The sequence below is a fragment of the Microchirus variegatus genome (assembly GCF_963457635.1).
Source record: "Microchirus variegatus genome assembly, chromosome: 5".
Lineage (NCBI taxonomy): Eukaryota > Metazoa > Chordata > Actinopteri > Pleuronectiformes > Soleidae > Microchirus > Microchirus variegatus.
In genome coordinates this window covers 37197312-37221098 of record NC_139806.1, presented here as the reverse complement: position 1 = coordinate 37221098, position 23787 = coordinate 37197312, and the positions used below count along the sequence as shown (strand labels likewise).

The window sequence follows — 23787 nt, the reverse complement described above, 5'->3', positions numbered from 1 at the left end:
TATTTTTCAAATTTTGGAAGACAGGCTATGGTATGACTTCTTTGTCAAATTTTGGAAGACATGCTATAGTATGACTATTTTTTCAAATTTTGGAAGACAGGCTATAATATGACTATTTTTCAAATTTTGGAAGACATGCTGTAATATGACTTTTTTGTCAAATTTTGGAAGACATGCTATAGTTTGACTATTTTTCTAATTTTGGAAGACATGCCAAAATTTTGAAAAATTTGAAAAATATGACTATTTTTCAAATTTTGGAAGACATGCTGTAGTATGACTTTTTTGTCAAATTTTGGAAGATATGCTATAGTATGACTATTTTTCAAATTTTGGAAGACAGGCTATAGTATGACTATTTTTCAAATGTTGGAAGACATGCTGTAATATGATTTTAAATTTTGGAAGACATGCTGTAATATAACTTTTTTGTCAAATTTTGGAAGATATGCTATAGTATGACTTTTTTGTCAAATTTTGGAAGACAGGCTATAGTATGACTATTTTTCAAATTTTGGAAGACATGCTGTAATATGACTTTTTTGTCAAATTTTGGAAGATATGCTATAGTATGACTTTTTTGTCAAATTTTGGAAGACATGCTATAGTATGACTATTTTTCAAATTTTGGAAGACATGCTATAGTATGACTATTTTTCAAATTTTGAAAGACATGCTATTGTATGACTTTTTTGTCAAATTTTGGAAGACATGCTATAGTATGACTATTTTTCAAATTTTGGAAGACATGCTGTAATATGACTTTTTTGTCAAATTTTGGAAGACATGCTATAGTATGACTATTTTTCAAATTTTGGAAGACATGCTATAATATGACTTTTTTGTCAAATTTTGGAAGACATGCTATAGTATGACTATTTTTCAAATTTTGAAAGACATGCTGTAATATGACTATTTTTCAAATTTTGGAAGACATGCTATAGTATGACTATTTTTCAAATTTTGGAAGACATGCTATAATATGACTTTTTTGTCAAATTTTGGAAGACATGCTATAGTATGACTGTTTTTCAAATTTTGGAAGACATGCTATAATATGACTTTTTTGTCAAATTTTGGAAGACATGCTATAGTATGACTATTTTTCAAATTTTGGAAGACATGCTATAATATGACTTTTTTGTCAAATGTTGGAAGACATGCTATAGTATGACTATTTTTCAAATTTTGGAAGACATGCTATAGTATGACTATTTTTCAAATTTTGGAAGACAGGCTATGGTATGACTTCTTTGTCAAATTTTGGAAGACATGCTATAGTATGACTATTTTTTCAAATTTTGGAAGACAGGCTATAATATGACTATTTTTCAAATTTTGGAAGACATGCTGTAATATGACTTTTTTGTCAAATTTTGGAAGACATGCTATAGTTTGACTATTTTTCTAATTTTGGAAGACATGCCAAAATTTTGAAAAATTTGAAAAATATGACTATTTTTCAAATTTTGGAAGACATGCTGTAGTATGACTTTTTTGTCAAATTTTGGAAGACAGGCTATAGTATGACTATTTTTCAAATGTTGGAAGACATGCTGTAATATGATTTTAAATTTTGGAAGACATGCTGTAATATAACTTTTTTGTCAAATTTTGGAAGATATGCTATAGTATGACTATTTTTCAAATTTTGGAAGACAGGCTATAGTATGACTATTTTTCTAATTTTGGAAGACAGGCTATAGTATGACTATTTTTCAAATTTTGGAAGACATTCTGTAATATGACTTTTTTGTCAAATTTTGGAAGATATGCTATAGTATGACTTTTTTGTCAAATTTTGGAAGACATGCTATAGTATGACTATTTTTCAAATTTTGGAAGACATGCTATAGTATGACTATTTTTCAAATTTTGAAAGACATGCTATTGTATGACTTTTTTGTCAAATTTTGGAAGACATGCTATAGTATGACTATTTTTCAAATTTTGGAAGACATGCTGTAATATGACTTTTTTGTCAAATTTTGGAAGACATGCTATAGTATGACTATTTTTCAAATTTTGGAAGACATGCTATAATATGACTTTTTTGTCAAATTTTGGAAGACATGCTATAGTATGACTATTTTTCAAATTTTGGAAGACATGCTGTAATATGACTATTTTTCAAATTTTGGAAGACATGCTATAGTATGACTATTTTTCAAATTTTGGAAGACATGCTATAATATGACTTTTTTGTCAAATTTTGGAAGACATGCTATAGTATGACTATTTTTTCAAATTTTGGAAGACATGCTATAGTATGACTGTTTTTCAAATTTTGGAAGACATGCTATAATATGACTTTTTTGTCAAATTTTGGAAGACATGCTATAGTATGACTATTTTTCAAATTTTGGAAGACATGCTATAATATGACTTTTTTGTCAAATGTTGGAAGACATGCTATAGTATGACTATTTTTCAAATTTTGGAAGACATGCTGTAATATGACTTTTTTGTCAAATTTTGGAAGACATGCTATAGTATGACTTTTTTGTCAAATTTTGGAAGACATGCTATAGTATGACTATTTTTCAAATTTTGGAAGACATGCTATAGTATGACTATTTTTCAAATTTTGGAAGACATGCTGTAATATGACTTTTTTGTCAAATTTTGGTCAACATAGTATAGTATGAATATTTTTTAAATTTTGGAAGACAGGCTATAGTATGACTATTTTTCAAATTTTGGAAGACATGCTATAGTATGACTATTTTTCAAATGTTGGAAGACAGGCTATAGTATGACTATTTTTCAAATTTTGGAAGACATGCTGTAATATGACTTTTTTGTCAAATTTTGGACGACATACTCTAGCATGACTTTTTAGTCCAATTTTGGACGACATACTATAGCATGACTTTTTTTGTCCAATTTTGGTCGACATAGTATAGTATGAATATTTTTGTCAAATTTTGGACCAAAGAAACTTTCTTAAAAAAAAGTTGTCAAACTTTGGAAGACATGCTATAGTATGACGTTTTTTATTTTATCAAATTTTGGAAGACATGCTATAGTATGACTATTTTTCAAATTTTGGAAGACATGCTGTAATATGACTATTTTTCAAATTTTGGAAGACAGGCTATAGTATGACTATTTTTCAAATTTTGGAAGACATGCTATAGTATGACTATTTTTCAAATTTTGGAAGACAGGCTATAGTTTGACTATTTTTCAAATTTTGGAAGACATGCTATAGTATGACTATTTTTCAAATTTTGGAAGACATGCTATAGTATGACTTTTTTGTCAAATTTTGGAAGACAGGCTATAGTATGACTATTTTTCAAATTTTGGAAGACATGCTATAGTATGACTATTTTTCAAATTTTGGAAGACGGTATAGTTTGACTATTTTTCAAATTTTGGAAGACATGCTATAGTATGACTATTTTTCTAATTTTGGAAGACAGGCTATAGTATGACTATTTTTCAAATTTTGGAAGACATGCTGTAATATGACTTTTTTGTCAAATTTTGGAAGATATGCTATAGTATGACTTTTTTGTCAAATTTTGGAAGACATGCTATAGTATGACTTTTTTGTCAAATTTTGGAAGACATGCTATAGTATGACTATTTTTCAAATTTTGGAAGACATGCTGTAATATGACTTTTTTGTCAAATTTTGGAAGACAGGCTATAGTATGACTTTTTTTCAAATTTTGGAAGACATGCTATAGTATGACTATTTTTCAAATTTTGGAAGACGGTATAGTTTGACTATTTTTCTAATTTTGGAAGACATGCCAAAATTTTGAAAAATTTGAAAAATATGACTATTTTTCAAATTTTGGAAGACAGGCTATAGTATGACTATTTTTCAAATTTTGGAAGACAGGCTATAGTATGACTATTTTTCTAATTTTGGAAGACAGGCTATAGTATGACTATTTTTCAAATTTTGGAAGACAGGCTATAGTATGACTATTTTTCTAATTTTGGAAGACAGGCTATAGTATGACTATTTTTCAAATTTTGGAAGACATGCTATAGTATGACTATTTTTCAAATTTTGGAAGACAGGCTATTATATGACTATTTTTCAAATTTTGGAAGACATGCTATAGTATGACTATTTTTCCAATTTTTGAATACAGGCTATAGTATGACTATTTTTCAAATTTTGGAAGACATGCTATAGTATGACTATTTTTCAAATTTTGGAAGACAGGCTATTATATGACTATTTTTCAAATTTTGGAAGACATGCTACAGTATGACTATTTTTCCAATTTTGGAAGACATGCTATAGTATGACTATTTTTCAAATTTTGGAAGACATGCTGTAATATGACTTTTTTGTCAAATTTTGGACGACATACTATAGCATGACTTTTTAGTCCAATTTTGGACGACATACTATAGCATGACTTTTTTTGTCCAATTTTGGTCGACATAGTATAGTATGAATATTTTTGTCAAATTTTGGACCAAAGAAACTTTCTTAAAAAAAATTGTCAAACTTTGGAAGACATGCTATAGTATGACGTTTTTTATTTTATCAAATTTTGGAAGACATGCTATAGTATGACTATTTTTCAAATTTTGGAAGACATGCTATAGTATGACTATTTTTCAAATTTTGGAAGACATGCTGTAATATGACTTTTTTGTCAAATTTTGGACGACATACTATAGCATGACTTTTTAGTCCAATTTTGGACGACATACTATAGCATGACTTTTTTTGTCCAATTTTGGTCGACATAGTATAGTATGAATATTTTTGTCCAATTTTGGACCAAAGAAACTTTCTTTAAAAAAATTGTCAAACTTTGGAAGACATGCTATAGTATGATGTTTTTTATTTTATCAAATTTTGGAAGACATGCTATAGTATGACTATTTTTCAAATTTTGGAAGACATGCTATAGTATGACTATTTTTCAAATTTTGGAAGACAGGCTATAGTTTGACTATTTTTCAAATTTTGGAAGACATGCTATAGTATGACTATTTTTCAAATTTTGGAAGACATGCTATAGTATGACTATTTTTCAGTTTTGGAAGACATGCTGTAATATGACTATTTTTCAAATTTTGGAAGACATGCTGTAATATGACTTTTTTGTCAAATTTTGGAAGATATGCTATAGTATGACTTTTTTGTCAAATTTTGGAAGACATGCTATAGTATGACTATTTTTCAAATTTTGGAAGACATGCTATAGTATGACTATTTTTCCAATTTTGGAAGACAGGCTATGGTATGGCTATTTTTCAAATTTTGGAAAACATGCTATAATATGACTTTTTTGTCAAATTTTGGAAGACATGCTATAGTATGGCTATTTTTCAAATTTTGGAAGACAGGCTATGGTATGGCTATTTTTCAAATTTTGGAAAACATGCTATAGTATGACTTTTTTGTCAAATTTTGGAAGACATGCTATAGTATGGCTATTTTTCAAATTTTGGAAAACATGCTATAATATGACTATTTTTCAAATTTTGGAAGACATGCTGTAATATTACTTTTTTTGTCCAATTTTGGTCGACATAGTATAGTATGAATATTTTTGTCAAATTTTGGACCAAAGAAACTTTCTTAAAAAAAATTGTCAAACTTTGGAAGACATGCTATAGTATGACATTTTTTATTTTATCAAATTTTAGAAGACATGCTGTAATATGACTTTTTTGTCAAATTTTGTTTTGTCATAATTTGGGCGACATAGTATGTTATGACTTTTTTAAATCAAATTTTTGGTGACATGCTATCCTCTGACTTTTGGGACAAATTTCGGACGACATACAATAGTATGAATATTTAGAAAATTTTGGACCACATACTAGCATGACTTTTTTAAATCAAATTTTGGGCGACATGCTGTCGTATGAGTGTTTTGGGAATGCCTCCGGATTCCCCAGGAAGAGCTGAACAAAGTGAGCCTGGAGAGGGAAGTCTGGGCTTCTCTGCTCAGGCTATTTCCCCTGTGACCTGACCTTGGACAGTTGGTAGAAGATGGATGGATGTTCCCTTATGCATCGGCCCCCTAAGTCCCTTTATATGTACACCCCTGATTAAAATGTAAATCAACCATTCATCCGTCTTCTTTATCCTCCACACGATGGTTGCAGTGGGTGCTGTGGCAAACTTTGCATATATTTATACATTCAAATTTGTGGGACCTACAACGAAATCTCCCTCGAACCGTATGTGGGTCACGACCCACTCTTTGGAAGTCATAATGACAATGATCGTAAAACCCCGCACACACACACACACACACACACACACACACACACACACACACACACACACACACACAGTAGTTTTGGCCAGTGTGACCCTTATCATCCCTCAGTCAGTTTTGCGGCTCTGAGTGAAACAGCTGCTTCACTTCATCTAACGGACTCTCTCAGTTCTGCAGGTTCATACTATCATTCTTTTGGAGGTTGGGGGTTCAAAACTCGTGTCGGGGACATTTTCTACTTCTTGTTTGAGTTTTCAACGACAAGAGCCCGGATTGAGCGGAGGCAGCTCGAGCTCGAGCTCGTGCGAGGTTTTGCTGGTGAAGATTAACTTAAAGTTGCGCTTTAGGAGCATAAATGACCGCGCTGACACACACACACACACACACCCACACACACCCACACACCCACACACACACACACACACACACACACACACACACACACACACACACACACACACACACACAGAGCAGAGTGGGACGGACTTAGATGTTATTCAGTAGTTCTCTGTGCAGCGTAAACATCTGAATTCACATCAGCAAACAAAGCAAACATGTCAAAGGTAAATACTCTTAAAGCTTCTTCTTCTTCTTCGTGGCGAATGTTGTTTATTTCATGTCTTATTTTTGCTGTTAAAACGTTTAAATGATATTTCAAATTCACTGTTTGTGTGATTATGGAGGTCTGGAAACACGAGGACGCTTCAAAAGTAACTTCTAAAGCGAATTGAACAAGTTTTCTCCAAGTTGAGAGTTTGTTATTCGGTTCATTCAGTTCTTCTGCACTTAAGTGAGATGATGCAACAGACGCAGCAACAGACGCAGCATCTCCGACAGGAAACACACTTTCCAGAGTCTGGTGCCACATGTACTGTGATGTACTGTGATGTACTGTGATTTACTGTGATGTACTGAGATGTACTGAGATGTACTGTGATTTACTGTGATGTACTGAGATACAATGATGACCTTTATAGCGGCAGTGATTGAAGTCATTTCTGTGGGTAAATGTGCAGCAGAGTCCGAGCATACATTCACTTGGTTTAGAAGAAATCCGATTTTAAATCGATTATTTAATAATCCATTAACTGGATTGAATATATAACAAACGATCTGGTATATTTGATTTTGTTTTACAGCTTCTATTAGCTACTTAATAGATTATTATGAGTATTGTTATAAAGTAAAAAAGATAAAACAGCATGAATTCTGAAAGTGAGAATTCTGAGATTAAAGACAGAATTCTTGAGATCAAAGTCAGAATTTGAGAAAAAAGTAAATTCTGAGATTAAATTCAGAATTCTTGAGGTTAAAATCAGAATTCTGAGAAAAAAGTGAATTCTGACTTTAATCAGAGCAAAAGAGCAAAGTAAAGACTAATATCCCACAAAATCATAAAAATCATAAAATATTAGTATTTACGTCGCACAGATGTCAAGTGGTTTGACATCCATGGGTCAAAAGATAAGAAAGCATAATAGATTTTTATTTTGAGTATCAATGAGATTAAAGAAAAACAGTCAGAATTCTGAGATTAAAGAAAGTCTGAATTGAGTTTAAATTCAGAATTCTCAGAAATGTTTCTCAGAATTCATGCTGTTTTGTTTTTCTTGTAATTTTCTTTAACTATCCATCGTGAAACAGTTTTATCTGGACTTTGATTTTACGGATTACGTTTCTTTTCATTTTATTGTTTTTTATTTTGTTTTATTGCTGTGCAATTTCGTGCGCTTATTGCTTTTTATTGCCGCGTTTTGTTTGCCTCCCATTTATCATTTGGGTTTTGTAAAATACTTTACAGCTGTGTTTTGAAAGGTCCTGTAGATATTTAAAAAAAGTACTTTTTATGACTATTACAGAGAGAAACTGTGTTTAGTCAGCGTTAATCAACAGCATTGCCAATTTGACATTAAATGTAAATTATCACAGGCTGTTTCCTGGGAAATAGTATATTTTATTTTAACCTAACTTGTATGAGTAATGAACAGGAGGTGTGTTCATCTGTGTAAAAACATCGCATCACTGTCAGTTGATGGTAAACTCATCAGTGTGGTTTATTAGTCACATAATCAGTGTTGTCATTCAAAAAGTGTTGATTCTCAGCCAGTGAACAAACTTTTCCTCTTTTAGAAACTATGTGGAACCAATTACCCGACCAGCATCTGCTTCATAGTGGTGAATGAGTTCTGCGAACGCTTTTCCTACTATGGCATGAAAGGTATGTGGGAAAGAAACTGGGCAACATGTGTGTGTGTGTGTGTGTGTGTGTGTGTGTGTGTGTGTGTGTGTGTATATACTGTAGATCAGTCTAAAGAACACGAGTCCCTGTTTTCACAGAGCAGATTTCAGGGTCTTTGAATATAACTGTGACTGAACCGTGTCATAAAGTCAAATGACAGTTGATGCTCAGCTTGTTAAATCAGTTTACAGAGTGTGAGTCAGTGAGAGGATGATAGAGCTTAAGGCTAAAGTCTTCACCTCAAACCTCACTTAGGACGACATGTTTGTCACATTGCTTCAAACCACGTGTCCACACTGACATGCATACGTCAAATAAAACAAAGCATCCATCTGTGTCTAATGATCTGGAACTAGAAGAGGTTCACATACATCACAAAGTCAATGGTAAACTAGATAGATGTTGTAGCATTGGTGCAAATTCACCAAAAAACGCCTCCGTTTTCGCGTTCAATCCAAAATGGCGGCCTTCCTGTAGGATTCACAGGAAACTCGTCATCGACTTTTATTCATGGCACAACCGAATAGGTTTCTTGCACAGTCGTGCTCGAACCCTAATGATTCAGTGTGTAACAGCTCATGTAGTGATATAAATAATGTAAAGGCTGTTACCAACATTAAACACAGGTGTTAATGGCCTTAACAGCTCTCTTTTTAAACATTGTATTCAAGAAAAACAGCCATTAGATGATTCTAATTGGCACTTTACCTGCATATAATGGCTTGTAGTTGTACTGAGGTTTGCAGTGAATCAAAACATTTACGTTTTATCATTTAAGAACATTGAGGCTGTTGTTGTTTTGGTTAAGTGCTGGTGCACTGAATCACAGCTCATTCATATGTTGTGTGTCTGTTCACAGCGGTGCTGACACTCTATTTCCTCTCCTACCTCAATTGGGACAAGGACCTCTCCACTGCCGTCTACCATGCCTTCAGCAGCCTCTGCTACTTCACACCCATCCTGGGAGCTCTCATCGCTGACTCCTGGCTTGGAAAATACAAGTGAGACTCAGAGTCCTTTGTATGCATTTGCACTGTAGTGTTACTTTATAGCCAACATTGACTAAAAATAGTAACATCAAGTCACCACAACACAATAGAGGAGCTGAGTTCAGTTATGATAAACAAGCGGACATTCATGATATAAGCAATAAAATATTAGAACATAAACTCCAATTGAAATTTGTGCAAAATCATGAAGGCGCATATGTGCAGGTGACAGTTTAGATGACTCACTCTGACCACACAAAGACAGCTACTCTTCTTAGGACAGAACATTGAGACAAATCATTGTCCCTAACATGTCTCTGCAGGTTCTCAGTCATCCAGGTCATCTTCAGTATTTAACTTGTAGTCAAATGAACTTGCTTGAGATAATTTAAAAATGTTTCACCTCATCAGTTCTGAATAACTGGTCTAAAGAGTCATTACATTAAACGATGCAGGTCATTCAACCACTGACCCAGTTGGATGTGTCTCTGAATGAGGGTTGTTAGCGTCTCCCCAGGGACCCAGTCTGCCATTGTGAGGGTTGTTGATGAGAATGTTTTGGCCAGTGAACATAGATGGCTTGAAAGAAGAGTGAAGTAACTTCATTTACATTAACCTGGAGAGACCATCACTCATCAGAGGAGTTTTAAGATAATTTGAGGCGAGAAATTGGCCATTTAGTGTCTAAACATGTGCTGTGTGTTAAGATATGAAGTATTTATAGTTTGGCAGCGACGTTGTCGGCGGTGATCAGCTCCGCCTCTGTGGACGGCACAGAGCAGCTTAGCTCGGCCTGTCCTGAGGACCAATCGCAGCTCTTGCCGTCTCCGTTGTCCCTTGATGGAGTGACGGACACTTAAAAAATATTTTGTGCAGTCGGAGACGACGCAGAGACTCTTCAACAGGCTCTGCGTCGACACAGAGGACTCTGTGTAACCTACGCAGAGCACTTTACGCAGGAGTATAAATTGGGCCTAAGACATTAACTATCATCCACCTACAATGATGTCCTGAACTCTTTTCCAAAAACACGATCATTCACACACACACAACAACAAAGTCAAACTCCAACACTCACAATAACAGACTGTATCTCTCAGATGACCCTTACAATCCTCATTCTCACCTCAACTCAGGTGAAATCACACAACCTGAAACTGGTTAGGGGGTGAATGACCTGCTTTGTTAAACTTAATGACTCACCAGGAAAGTTATCCAGACTACAGAGGCCCAATACCTGGATTTTCCCACCATTTAGTCAGAGCTGAAGAAGCCTCTCGGATAAAAAATGTAATATCTTCATGCTAGCAACTGACGATTAGTGCTTTAACCTAAATCCTGAACTAAACCTCACCCCAATTCAAGTCTTAGTACATATACACACACATAGATCATTTCTAAACCTAAATGTGTTTCTCTGAATGCACATCATCAGTCTGTTCTCCACAGGACCATCATCTACCTCTCCATCGTCTATGTGATCGGCCATGTCGTCAAGTCAGTTGGAGCCATTCCCAGTGTGGGAGACAGCACTGTGCACATGTAAGTTATGATCCAGTCACTGTGACCACGCTGTCATGGTACAGTGGTTTTTAGAAGACAAAAAGTGATGTGGGCAGTGAATAATTTATCAGTATTACAAATAAATCATGAATGAATCTAGTTCACGGATATCAGGGCGAATAGTTTACACCTGTTGTCTAAACCCTAAATAAATCCAGTTTTCTTTTGTGGACGTGAAATCTCCACAAAGTGTCAACAGGCCAATGCATCAATAAATACTGAATTTATTTTATTATATTAGATTAACTGTGTGTTTGTGTTGCAGTGCTTTGTCCATGTTGGGGTTGATACTCATAGCCTTTGGCACCGGAGGAATCAAACCATGTGTTGCAGCGTTTGGAGGAGACCAGTTTGATGAGGAACATGTAAGACGCTGCACTTCCTCTTTATTTTATTGGATATGAAAGTAGTTTCGCCTCTTTGGTTTGTGTCTAAAAGAAGATCGAGCAAATCTACTCTCTCACAGTAGACTAAAGAGTTAAAAGCAGAGATACAGCAGCGATATACTGCACATAAACTGTCATTGTGTCACTCTGTCATCCTGATTACCTGCCCACTTGTGGTCAAAGATGGATCGTTGCAGCTTTAAATGATCATTGAAAACTGAGGAAAAGCATGGATCACACTGGATTACACAACATTCTACTGACATTGATTGTTTGTTATCTCCAGACCATTGAGAGGCAGAAATTCTTCTCTATTTTCTACATGTCAATCAATGGAGGAAGCGTCCTGTCTACATTAATCACGCCCTTATTGAGAGGTGAGCATTCACATTATATTCAACACATGTTATGGACCCAACAATGTTCTCTGTAGGTCTATAGTCACAGCATTGAAACTATGAGTGGTTGTTTGCTCCTGTAGGTGATGTGCAGTGTTTCGGTGGTGACTGCTATGCTCTGGCCTTTGGTGTTCCAGCAGCTCTGATGATTGTGGCTCTTGGTGAGTGTTTTCCCACCTTCAATGCAAGGCAGCATTTGAAATATTGTATTGTATATTGTATCTATCATGCATTACAAAAGTTCAGCTTTTGACAGACTGGGCTTCCTGTTGATCAAGGCCTCTCTACATTTGCCCTGACAGTCAATGTTCCCTCGCCTCTGTATCCCTGTCACTGCTGATCTGTTTCTGTGAGTCATGCTTGGCTGATCACTCACTGTGAACACAAACAGTGCTGTTAGTATCACAGAGGCCACTGAGAAATGACAGTAGGGCCAGACAATATATGTGTTTCACTGTTAGTGGCCTGAAGTGTGTTTACAACATGTTATTACTCACTCTTAACTTTTTCATAAGCTGCGATCAGAAACCAAATAGGTCCTTAAAAGGTAAAATACTCATTTATAATATGTTTACATGCAAGTTAAAGGTCAGATTTTAGTGGGACTAAGACAATAATTCAGTTTTCTTAACGTCATGTAAGCATGCCAGTCAAACTAAAATCGAGCTACTCTTAGTCGGACTAACATACCTGGAAAGTCCGATTACTCCTGCATGTAGACTCTCAGTCGGACTGGAGCCGGACTTGGCGTTTTGTTGCAGCATCTTTTTCAAACAACACAGCAACCACAAGACAATCTAATTTGTATCACGATTAACATGTACAGCAGGTACAAAACATACACAACCACGGCACGATCCGTCTGTGAAGAAAAAGTCAACAGCAAACTGATTAAATACGCGCTAGCTTATAGCGAGACACAGTCAAGAGGCTGATATGAGGCTAAAAGAGCAATTGTTTTCAAAACAGCTGAGCAATTTCCAACATAAACTGTTCTCGTCATCTCTCTGGTTCCACTCTAACCCTCATTCATCCTGGACAGTTGTCTTCATTGGTGGCAGTGGGTTGTACAAGAGGAATCCTCCCCAGGGAAACATCATGTTACAAGTCTGCAAGTGCATTGGAGTGAGTTATCTCCCAGTTATCCCTGGTCATATCAGACAATTTATTAAAGTACTTACAGTTTCTGTCTGAAATATTCATATTGCTTCTGTTTCAATTCTGCAGTTTGCCATCAAAAAACGCTGGAAGAGCTCAAAGAATGACCCTAAGAAGACGCATTGGCTGGATTGGGCTGAGGAGAAGTATCCAGTAAGTAAAGGAGTACTATTATTAACTATTTCATGCAAAAATGGATAACTGACCAAGAGTCTGAGTTTTCAGTGTATCATTATTCCATCATGACTGTGGGCTTCTGTTACCAGAAACGTCTCATCCAAGAGATTAAGATGTTGCTGCGGGTTTTGGTGCTCTACATCCCACTGCCGATGTTCTGGGCTCTGTTTGATCAGCAGGTACGTAAAGAGAAAAGGCAACACACTTGTGTGGAGGCCCTACCAGTCACCAAAGTGTGGAAAAAGATGACTCACTCATGTTTTTGTGGTCCTCCTCAGTCTAAGTACAGGAGATATAACACGCGATGTTGACTTCCGCACTCCTTGGGACGTCACAAGACGCAAACTTCATGGAATTGTTGTCTTGCTGAGATCCACTTTGTCCTTAAAACACGCGAGAGTGCTGGTGAGGGCAATGATATCCAAAAAATCGGAAGTCCGCGAAAAATTCTATTCTTGGCTCCACAGTGCAGCACAGAGTTCTACACAAACTTCCAGCCTCAGAGGATTTATCTGTCCGGTGGATACATGTTATATACAGCATGACGGCAATGTGTCTGCGAGAGCCTGCAAATTATCCCTTTCCAAATGCTAACTGCTGTTAGCTATCGTTTTACTGCTGTGGTGCTTCATTCTTATGGTATTTTGACCAAAGCATCAAATCATTCTGTAGAACATAATATGTTTTTTTTACCCCATAACATCTTTCATTTACAATAACATTACTACAAAACAAATGAAAACTAAACTAAGCATTTAAACAGAGCCTTGTTTTACGTTCCCTGTTCAATAATCATTCTGGTATATGACCCTAGAAAAGAACGTATTGAATGTCTGCTTAAGGGTAACTGAGTAAAGACAGATTAAATGCAATTGCCAAAATGTCAAATGAATGCTTTATAAAAGGAAGTGCTGGTAAAGCACTCTGTATACTGCACATTTTTCCCATCATTCCAGCATTAAATTCTTATAACATTTCATTTTTAAAATTTTGTAATGGTACAAATCCCAATAATATGTATAGAGGCTATTAGAATATACAACTAAAGTGTCTTATTTCATTTTTTTCAGCACAGATCAATCTGATGAAACATTTTTTTTTAATTTTCATCAACTATATAAACACACCTGAGCAAAAAGTACTCACACATTTTTAAAAATCGGATTGATTTTGTGAAACTTGGAAATACTGTAACAGTTTAAATTTCACCATTTTGTGAGTTCTACACAATTATTAATAAATTATAGATGCTATTGCCTGAAAAGTGCACTAACAGTCAGTGCTTGTCTTTGCAGGGCTCACGCTGGACTCTTCAAGCCACCAGAATGAACATGGCTTTTGTAAGTGTTTCCATAAAACACTGGTGTCAACGTTTCATTTTGACACACATGACATTCCTTACTGCTGTACTTTGTTAAGGTGTTGTCACAATTTGTTGTTTTATTCCAGTGATTTTCATTGTTTACAGCCTTTGAGAAATCACACACCGATGGAGTTTAATCATTTCCCAACACATTTATTTTATGAAGTCAAAGTTTAAGTGGCTGTTGTATAAAATCCAAATCCCTGTTGTTTTATTACAGGGGGAAGCTTTTGTTATTAAGCCAGACCAAATGCAGGTATGTGCAGCACCTTCTGCTTCTGTTCTCAGATTATTATCCAGTTTCACGATGTCACCATAGCATTAATGCTACACATATGTATATGTATATATTTGTACACATATCTACGTATATATAAATCAAAAAAGGCAGAAAGACAATAACTAAACCAAAAAAACAACATTTAGTCTTCAGTATACTGACACACCATCATCATTGTCCTGTCATGAAAAGTATTTTACAGCTGTTTATCACTGGCCATCACTTTACAGGTTAATTAGAATCCTTGTTAGTGTCTTTATTCTCATGTAACTCAAACATTCATGGCTTTTATGAGTCCAGGTTAGGTTTTATAGACTCATCTAAAAGCAAGTTTTTCTCCCTCTCTGGTGTTTAGATGTTGAACGCTCTGCTGATTCTTATTTTTGTGCCCATCTTTGACCTCGGCATATATCCGCTCATTGGCCTCTGCAGAATCAACCTTACGTGAGTCGACACCTGTTGTTTTGGATATTCTCATCTTTATGGCAGTCGTAACTATTAAAAAAGAAGAAGCCATTTATACTTGGAAAATGAGCCACATGACCTTTAGTTTATATCCTAGGGATACATGTCAGTATTGGTAAGTTAACAAATAAAATAAAGCACAACACAGTTTAAGGCAAAACACAAGGTCTAAAATAAATGTTTCATCGTCTGCTTCTCAGGAAAATAAACTAAAACCAAAATCAGAAAGTAACTAACCCCTAATTCATTTATTAAAGAGATTGGTGTAGGTTGTACACGTTTATAACAGATGACAGTAAGTCAGTGAGACAGGCAGACAGACTGTGAGTCAGCTTACTCAAGGTTTATCATAGTTTTGTCTGTCTGTCCACAGGCCTTTAAGGAAGATTGCTGCTGGGATGGTTTTCGCAGCATTTGCCTTTATAGCGGCTACAATGGTGGAGGTGAACGTTGTGGTATGTATGAGCAACAAACATCAATCATCATGTTACTTAAAAACCCTCATGTGCGTACTCACAGAATGGCATCATATACTGTACTGCACTCCTATCCAGAACTCATGAAATACATGTACGCAGACAAAAGATGAAAGTAGAAAATGTGTTGTTTTGATGAACATTTTAAATAATGTGGGCATGTGGGCACAGGTTTCAGCCAAATTGCCAGTGGCCCAGTTGAAGGGATGTCAGTGTTGATTGGTACATAAACTGTGTATTTGTATCTATTAACCCATAGACTGTGTAGAGACACAAGTGTTCACGTTGCAGAATAACTTTTGCGTTAGAGGTACATATTGAGCAGGTACTTCACAACATTATTGGGTCTGTACTATCTTATGACAAATATTTGACATGCTAATAACATTACGTTCACCACAGTTTACTTTGTATTTCGGACGAAAAAGCAAATGTTTGTATACTATCAGATATCGAACATGCGTCCTGGGGACCGTATCTATGTTCCCTGGGTCCTATGTTCCCCACTTTGTATGTTCCCCGCTTTCACCCAAAAGGACCCGGGGAACATAGGACCCTAACCCTAACCCTTACCCTTATCCTCTTAGTCTTTTTAAGCTCATGTGCCCACATTTATTGCCATATAGAATACCATTTTTTCCATTTTCCAAATAAAAATAATGAAATATCAACAGTCTTCAGATGAATGGACCCTGTGCACAGCAGCCATTTTGACACGTTTTAGCAGGAAAAGCACAGGTGTTACTGATCACATTATCACTTGGTGCTGTTCAGTTCATAGAAGTCACTACAGTGAACCAAAAACACTCTGAAACCTAAATAGAACTCAGCTCATCAATTTGATTCATTTACATCTGCTATTTGTCAAAAAGGGCCGACTGACAGCTTTGTCTTACTAATCGCTCTAATATCTTTCTCTATCTGTTAGAAAACAGTGGTGGATGCTGCCCCTGCTGGACATTGTCTCCTGCAGACGTTTAACTTGGCAAACGGTGACATCGACGTGAAGATTCCTGACAATGACCTTTATCCAGAGCCAATACAATATCTTCAGGTAATCAAAGGAAAACAAATGTTGGTGCCACTATAAAATAAGACATATCTTTATAAATAGTTATAACAAGCATTTACCAGCTTGGGAACATGAGCAGCTGTTCTCTGAATATGATGAATTAAACTTTGTTAAAAGTTATATTGACAGTCAGACAGTTAAATGCTATTAACTCATTAAATATCTGGATAAGCCGATAGAATGGTGACTGGAAATAGTATACTTATACTTATATACTTATACTATACATATACTTTTGAAGGAATATGTCATGGGAGGTTTATGGTTCTCATTTTCAAAATTGTTCCAGGCTCAATAGACATTTGAATATTTCTAACATTATTTATGAAGTATAATATGCAAAAGAAACATTTTGTTATCTTCCATATAAAGAATGTTTTAAGTGTACATATAGAAGGTGCCATTCTGACCCAGCTTTTAGGACGAGATGGACGTTGAGAGTAGCCACTCCCTCTAGATATAGCTTATGCTGATGTGTGACTGTTGCCCATGACATAAACTCATACTGTGATATTGTACTTGGAGGTTCTTGGTCAGTTCTCTGTTCTCTGTACACACATTCACATTTTCATTTAAGGACAAACGAGGTTGAAGGAGTTCATTCTTTTCTTGATTTGCCTGTGAATCATAAGAGAATTCCAGCCTTGAGACAGTTGTGAGCAAAGCTGAACTAAAACAAAACAAAGTCTCCTCTCACACTTATTTATGTATTGCATTTAATCTAATGATCTCATTGTGTTATTTTATCTCTCTGTTTCAGGATCCTCCTCAATATGAGACGCTCGCACTGGGGACGTCCAGCAAGAATATGACAATACAAGTGACTTTCAATGGAACAACCTCAGACTGTAAACAGTTATTTAAACAACAACAGGCCTACAGTCTCATCTTCTACACAGAGTCGACTGGAATTCAATGCAAACTTGTGAGTGAAGTACTTCTGAATCCTTCTAAACAAGATAGTTTTCTAAAGACTCATCTAAAGCAGCTTAATGTTAATGTTATGAACCAGATGGAATGTGATGAAGATCTGTGCAGGGAAACTTCTACAAGAAGTCAAACTATTTGCCAAAACTGAGTTTCATATTTGTCATCTAGGTGGAAGACGTCATTAAGAAAAATGAAGATGGGAATCCTCTTGTGAGGTACATTTGGTTTATTGTTGAAGCTTCAGGCTCATTTTTATACCTACACTGTAAAGAATTCAAAGCTATTTGGTCTTTTGACCATTTCCTGTGATTGATTAGTGATTGACTGATTTTTCAGGTTCCTCAACACACAACCAGAAGCCTTTAACCTAACATTTGGAGGTGTGACTTTCCTTGTGCCCTCGGGTCACAGTATGTCTGAAAACAAGACTGTGGATCGAGGAGAGTAAGTACAACTGAGAGGTTGAGATACACTTTAGACCAGTTTAAAGAGCTGGACTCTTCAAAGCTGCTGATTAACAAGGTTTCTGTAAATCAATGCAACTTTACAGCGTGGATGTATTTCCTTATCTTCTCTTCTTTTATCTTTTGATATTCTAAAATCAGATTCCAGAGGTTAAAACAGTAATGAAATAAAAAATAATTAGATATAATCTTTTTTTTTTTAGAAGATTCTGTCTGCAGAGTGAAATCAAATCACTTGCAGACTCCGCTTGGTTCATCCAGGCTAAGTAAAAATAATTAAAGGTGCTAAAATCACAGCCACATTTTGAGATTAACCAGTGAAGGTGAACATTTAGCAGATGACAAGAAAGCTATCTTTCAACTTGTGTGATTGTGTGCTGGAAAATGGAAAAAAGGTAATTATTTTTGTATCAAATGGAGATGTTTTTTTTTTTTTTTTTTATCGTCATGCATGAGAAGACTGGAATTTTAATGCAAGGTTGCAGTGCCAGATCTCAAAATGCAATAAACCAGTCAGATCAGCATTTTTCATTTCCAGTAAAAGACAGGGAAGTTTGAACTTTGGCAGATTGCAGCTATTGTTGGCTCATAAATGAGTTGCAGGGAGGATTTTTGTAGCCTGACTTAGACGTTACCATCATCTTGCTTCTCTTGACCAAAATAAAAGTCAAATAATGTGTCATTAGCCTCAGAATCCTTTGTGCTTTTCTAATTCATCTCATCATTTCTACTGTATCTCTCTTTCCACTGGGTAGTTACTCCTCCGTCAGCTGCATCCCCCTCGTAGACAAGTGCTCAGCTCTGGACCTTGGTCTGCTGGACTTTGGAGCGTCCTACACCTTCATACTCACTGAGGTCAGGATTCATTTTATACAAAGATCATAGAAGTCATGCATGCTCATGACACCATCTGACACCATTATGCTTTGTCAGGAATCTGATAAGTTTGTCGCAAAGAAGGTGGTGGACGTCATTGCCAACAACGTGCACATTGCCTGGCAGATCCCTCAGTACGCCCTCATAACTGCTGGAGAGGTTATGTTCTCCATCACAGGCCTGGAGTTCTCCTACTCACAGGTTTGTCATTATCCTCATGGGGTGACGATGACTCTGAAGTCTTTCTCTTTCAAAGAAAGTCTTCACTGTGATGCTTATTTTTTAACGCCTCAATTCAATTCAGCAAACTTTTCAAGATATTTAATGTTTACTGTCCTGCACTCTCAATGAGAATCCCCATCAACTGCAAAATTCCACAGCAAATGTCATCACAAATAAAAAAAACTGTTGCAACATTCTGTACTTCATGGTTCCAAATGTATTTGCACCATCAGTGTGTTGCAAGCATTAACATTTCCCTGAAATATGGCTTAATACAGAATGTGACTAAGCTTAACTGATCCTTTTTCTAAACTACTGACACCTACGATAATGGGAGTTATAGTATAGTAAAGTGAGTATTTTTGGAGGAATAGTTGTTTCATGGAAACAGCAGGTCCTGTGTAGTAAATATAAACTCCTGTCTCTCGATAACAACCATCATCTTTTTTCGCAGTAATGACTGTTTGCTGCCATATTTAGTAATTAAATGTCTCGTTCGTCACTAACAGTGTAACCCTCCTCCCAACGCAGGCTCCAGCCAACATGAAATCAGTCCTGCAGGCAGGATGGCTGCTCACTGTTGCTTTTGGGAACGTGATAGTGCTAATTGTGGCAGAGGGAGCAGGACTGGAACAGGTAAGACCTCAGGCAGACATTCAGATTCAGCTCATCAAACGTACATGTGTAAATAAACCAAATGAATCCATTTAGCTCTCTCAGATTTCAGGTTGCATGCTTATGCGACAGCTAAGTTCTCAATAATTATGTATTGTGCAAATTCGTCACAGACGAGGAAGAGGAGGGAAATTAGAAGGATAGTGGACAGTGACGGGAAGAGCAGCGTTTGTTTACAAGAGAAGCTGAAGTGAAGCTTGATTGCATCATCATTTCATTTAGCATCAACTTTAAATGGAAATTTTGCACATGTAAACCCTGTGTACCTGCCTTTTACCCTATAGCAGGGTTTATCACTCCTGGTCCTGTGGAGCCACTGTCCTCTATGTTTTAGGTGTTTCCCTGCTCAAACACACTATATATGCCCTATAGGTTTGGCACTAGCACCCCTCATGACCGATAATTCAGTAGGCTCTGTGTGTGAGAGGAGGTGGAAGTGACTCTTAAAGAATGTACTGTACACCTGTCGCCTTTCTAACTATCTCTTGCATTTCTCATCCAAACAACGTCAAAGTCTGCACTGCACACACTGGTGCCTTTAGTAAGTCACATGCCACGTATTAAGCTGGTCAAGCAAACCTTTGGAAAGTTATGCAATTAAAAGTTACACAGACACACAGATATTTGCTTCTTGCACCCAGTGGAGGATTGTTGTGTTTTCTCCTTATCAGTCCACACATTCCTCCTTTCATCTGCCATGGAGTGACATTCCACTAATGACATTTCCAAATGTCCTCCATCGTTGGCTGTTTTCATTGAACTTTACCTTTAATTGATACACTCATCTTTTCCCTCTTTCTCAAACTTAAAAAATGACAACATTACAAGATCGTCCAAGTCTGCGATATTACAAGATTGTTTTTCACGCCTCCGTGCATCCATGTGTCACACAGACATTGAAACAAATGTGCATTAAAACAGTGTCACGTTGTCCTGACTGAACTGAACCATCATTATTAATCATTAACACATGTTCATGTGCTAAAACACTATAAATGTCTGCCATGAAAGACAACAACTCTCACAATACAAGGAAGGAGAACACCTTTTATTGGACGACTTGTTATGCTGCAGTATTACTTAAAGTGGTAAAAACTCAACTTGTGTAACAGTGAAGTGTAACTATATCACATTAAAATATGTGTTGAAACTCCAGTTGCATCATTCTGTAATTACACGTGTGCAACACTGTAATTTCATTGTTCTTCTTTTGACGATAATGTTACTACTACTAGTGCAGTGTAGGAAGTATGTATTCCTAGAAGATGTTTCAGTTATGGTAACGCATGATAAGGAACGTGTTGTGACCACTGGCGTGGGTTAGGGTCACAAAACAGCTAGCTGCGCTAATGCTAATCAGAAATGAAAACATTTGTGTTCTGCCTAATGAGGTTGCACAGTGTTTGTATTATGTTAGCCCTGTGCTAATGCTAATCATAGCCTCGCTGGTTTACCTTTGGAAACAGGTTCGCCGAGTTAGCCGCAAAGTAGTAGCATGCTAATGCAAAATAAACATGTGCTCGCACACCATCGTCGTTTCAGTATAACACCATGTTCTGCGGTGAACTGTGTGAAAATGTCTCACCCACCGTGAGGACGGACTCTTCACGCTCACCTCCCTGCTCCAGACAGCACAGCTGCTGCTGATGAGCCTCTGTCTGCCTGGTGCAACATGATAAATAAGCTAAGATTAAAATTCCTCCAAAAAATGTGAAAATCAAGGAAGCACACCATCAGGCCATGCTCATCCCATATCCAAAGTCTTAGGACAACCTGGCTAACGGTCAGCGAGTTATGTCTGTCACAGACACATAAACGCAACTTGCTTTATAGATAGATGACATTGTTGGGATTGTTTCTCCATCAGTTAGTTCACATTCTAACTGTGTTTGTTGTCACAGTGGAAAGAGTTCCTGCTGTTTGCCGGCCTGCTGTTGGGCGTCTGCATCATCTTCTCCATCATGGCCCAATTCTACACCTACGTCGACCCCGATCAGATGGAAAAGATGTACCTGGAGGATTCAAGGAAGGAGGAAGGCGATGATGGTGATGATGAGAAGAAAAAACATAAGGACATCCATCTGGACAAGAAGGCCACTCGTTTATAACTGTGCCACATTACTGAGGTTAAGTACTGAGTCAGACACGTACATTCAGACATGTACATTTTCTTTTTTTGTTAAAATGAAGCACTAATGTTTGGATCTTTATGTGATGTGAAGTCCAGTATGTTTTTTTTTGACATAGTATATTTTGTGAAATGTGTAACAGTGCAGTCACTTGTGTAATACTGTTTAAAAGAGGCAGCGTCATTTCACACACAGTGATCAATAATGATTTTCAATACTGTACGTATTTGCTGCATATTAACATCATGTCAAGTGATGCTAAATACTAATCATAACACTTATTGACTGAACATAGAGGAGTGGTTTAAAGTTTACGATATGTACCTTTAATAATATTGAAGTTAACTGTGGTTTTGCACGTTATAACCATTATTCAGCATCACTTAAAACATAAGAGCCAACTATAATACAGCTTTTATTCTTTAAAAAAAAGGTTTTTACATTTACTATTGACCTTCTTGTTTTAAAGTTCTTGAACATGTTGCCTTCATGTGATATCACTGACACAGATTGTTTAAAGTAAGAAGGGATGTTTGGCCTGAAAAAGCCAATGGCCTTTTGCTAGTGGAAATCTACAGTAAACTATTGATAGTAAGAAATACTTTCCCATTCATCTTCTACCACTTTATCCTCCACATGAGAGCGATGTGGCAATAATATCAGTTCACCAGTCCATCACAGGCCACATGGAGACAAACAACCATCCACTCTCACACTCACACCTACAGTCATATAAAGAGTTTCTAATTTACCTAATCCCCATATTGCATGTTTTTGGACTGTGGGAGGAAACTGAAGAACCCGGAGAAAACCCACGCACACACGGGCAGAACAGAGATACTTTGACATTTAACAGCACAAGCACAAGTGTAAATAATCATCATCATCATAATAATAATAATGCATTTTATTTGTTAGTGCCTTTTGAACACTCAAGGACACTTTACTGAGACTTACAGAGAGTCAGTGTTTTTGAACAGAGATTTGAGTCTGGATTTAAAGAAGGGAAAAGAGTCAGAGTTCTGGATGTTTGGTGGGAGTGAATTCCAGAGATGGGCTGAAAATACCCTGCTCCCTTTGGTGCTGATGCAGGTGGAGGCACAGTGAGGTTTACGGAGGAGGCTTTGAAATCACACAGGAGGATTTTGAAATGGATTCTGAATTTAACCGTTGTGGTGAACTGAGGGGTTTCTGGTGGCAGCTGAATTCTGGACCAGTTGCAAGATTATGGAGGGATTTGTGAGGGAGACCAGAGGAGAGAAGAGATGAGCTGTGGAGGATGAAGCTCAGACTCTTAATCTGAGGGGAGATATCGATGGTGAGGGGAACACTAACTTTGGATAATGTAGGTTCAGTGCAGATGAGGATTTCTGTTTTTATCACTGTTTAATTTGAGAAAATTGGAGGTGAAATAATCAAACGGCTAAATGTATCTGCTTCATACTTTTGGTGTTGTTCATACGAGTTCGTACCGGTTTACTTAAATAGAAGAGTCTATGATTGACATGTTTTGTATGTGCGATTTATTTATGCACAACTGTTAAAATCAAGAAATACTTGACAACTGTTTTTGCTCCATGTAAAATGATGCTGCTCTTTTCTGTAGATCTTTAAATAGACTGATGTGTTTGTTCATGTGCTTTCAGAAAATGTACTGAAGATTGAAATGTGTGCATTCTTATTTTTTTTTTTTTTTTTTAACAACGACAA

The 23787-nt window shown here is 36.4% G+C and overlaps 1 protein-coding gene across 1 annotated transcript; it reads left to right on the top strand.

Moving 5' to 3' along the window:
- Positions 1 to 6769: 6769 nt before the first annotated feature.
- slc15a2 (solute carrier family 15 member 2) lies at positions 6770 to 22056 on the top strand (the record flags this gene model as incomplete). The annotated part of the gene is made up of 22 exons (XM_083889760.1): positions 6770 to 6778; positions 8346 to 8433; positions 9314 to 9455; positions 10893 to 10985; positions 11272 to 11371; positions 11679 to 11769; positions 11874 to 11951; positions 12833 to 12915; positions 13018 to 13101; positions 13215 to 13304; positions 14421 to 14465; positions 14709 to 14744; positions 15124 to 15212; positions 15607 to 15688; positions 16638 to 16763; positions 17542 to 17706; positions 17880 to 17926; positions 18048 to 18155; positions 18931 to 19030; positions 19109 to 19252; positions 19805 to 19909; positions 21850 to 22056. The coding sequence occupies 22 exons, from the start codon at positions 6770 to 6772 to the stop codon at positions 22054 to 22056; spliced, it is 2112 nt and encodes a 703-aa protein (XP_083745886.1).
- Between the last annotated feature and the right edge of the window lie 1731 nt (positions 22057 to 23787).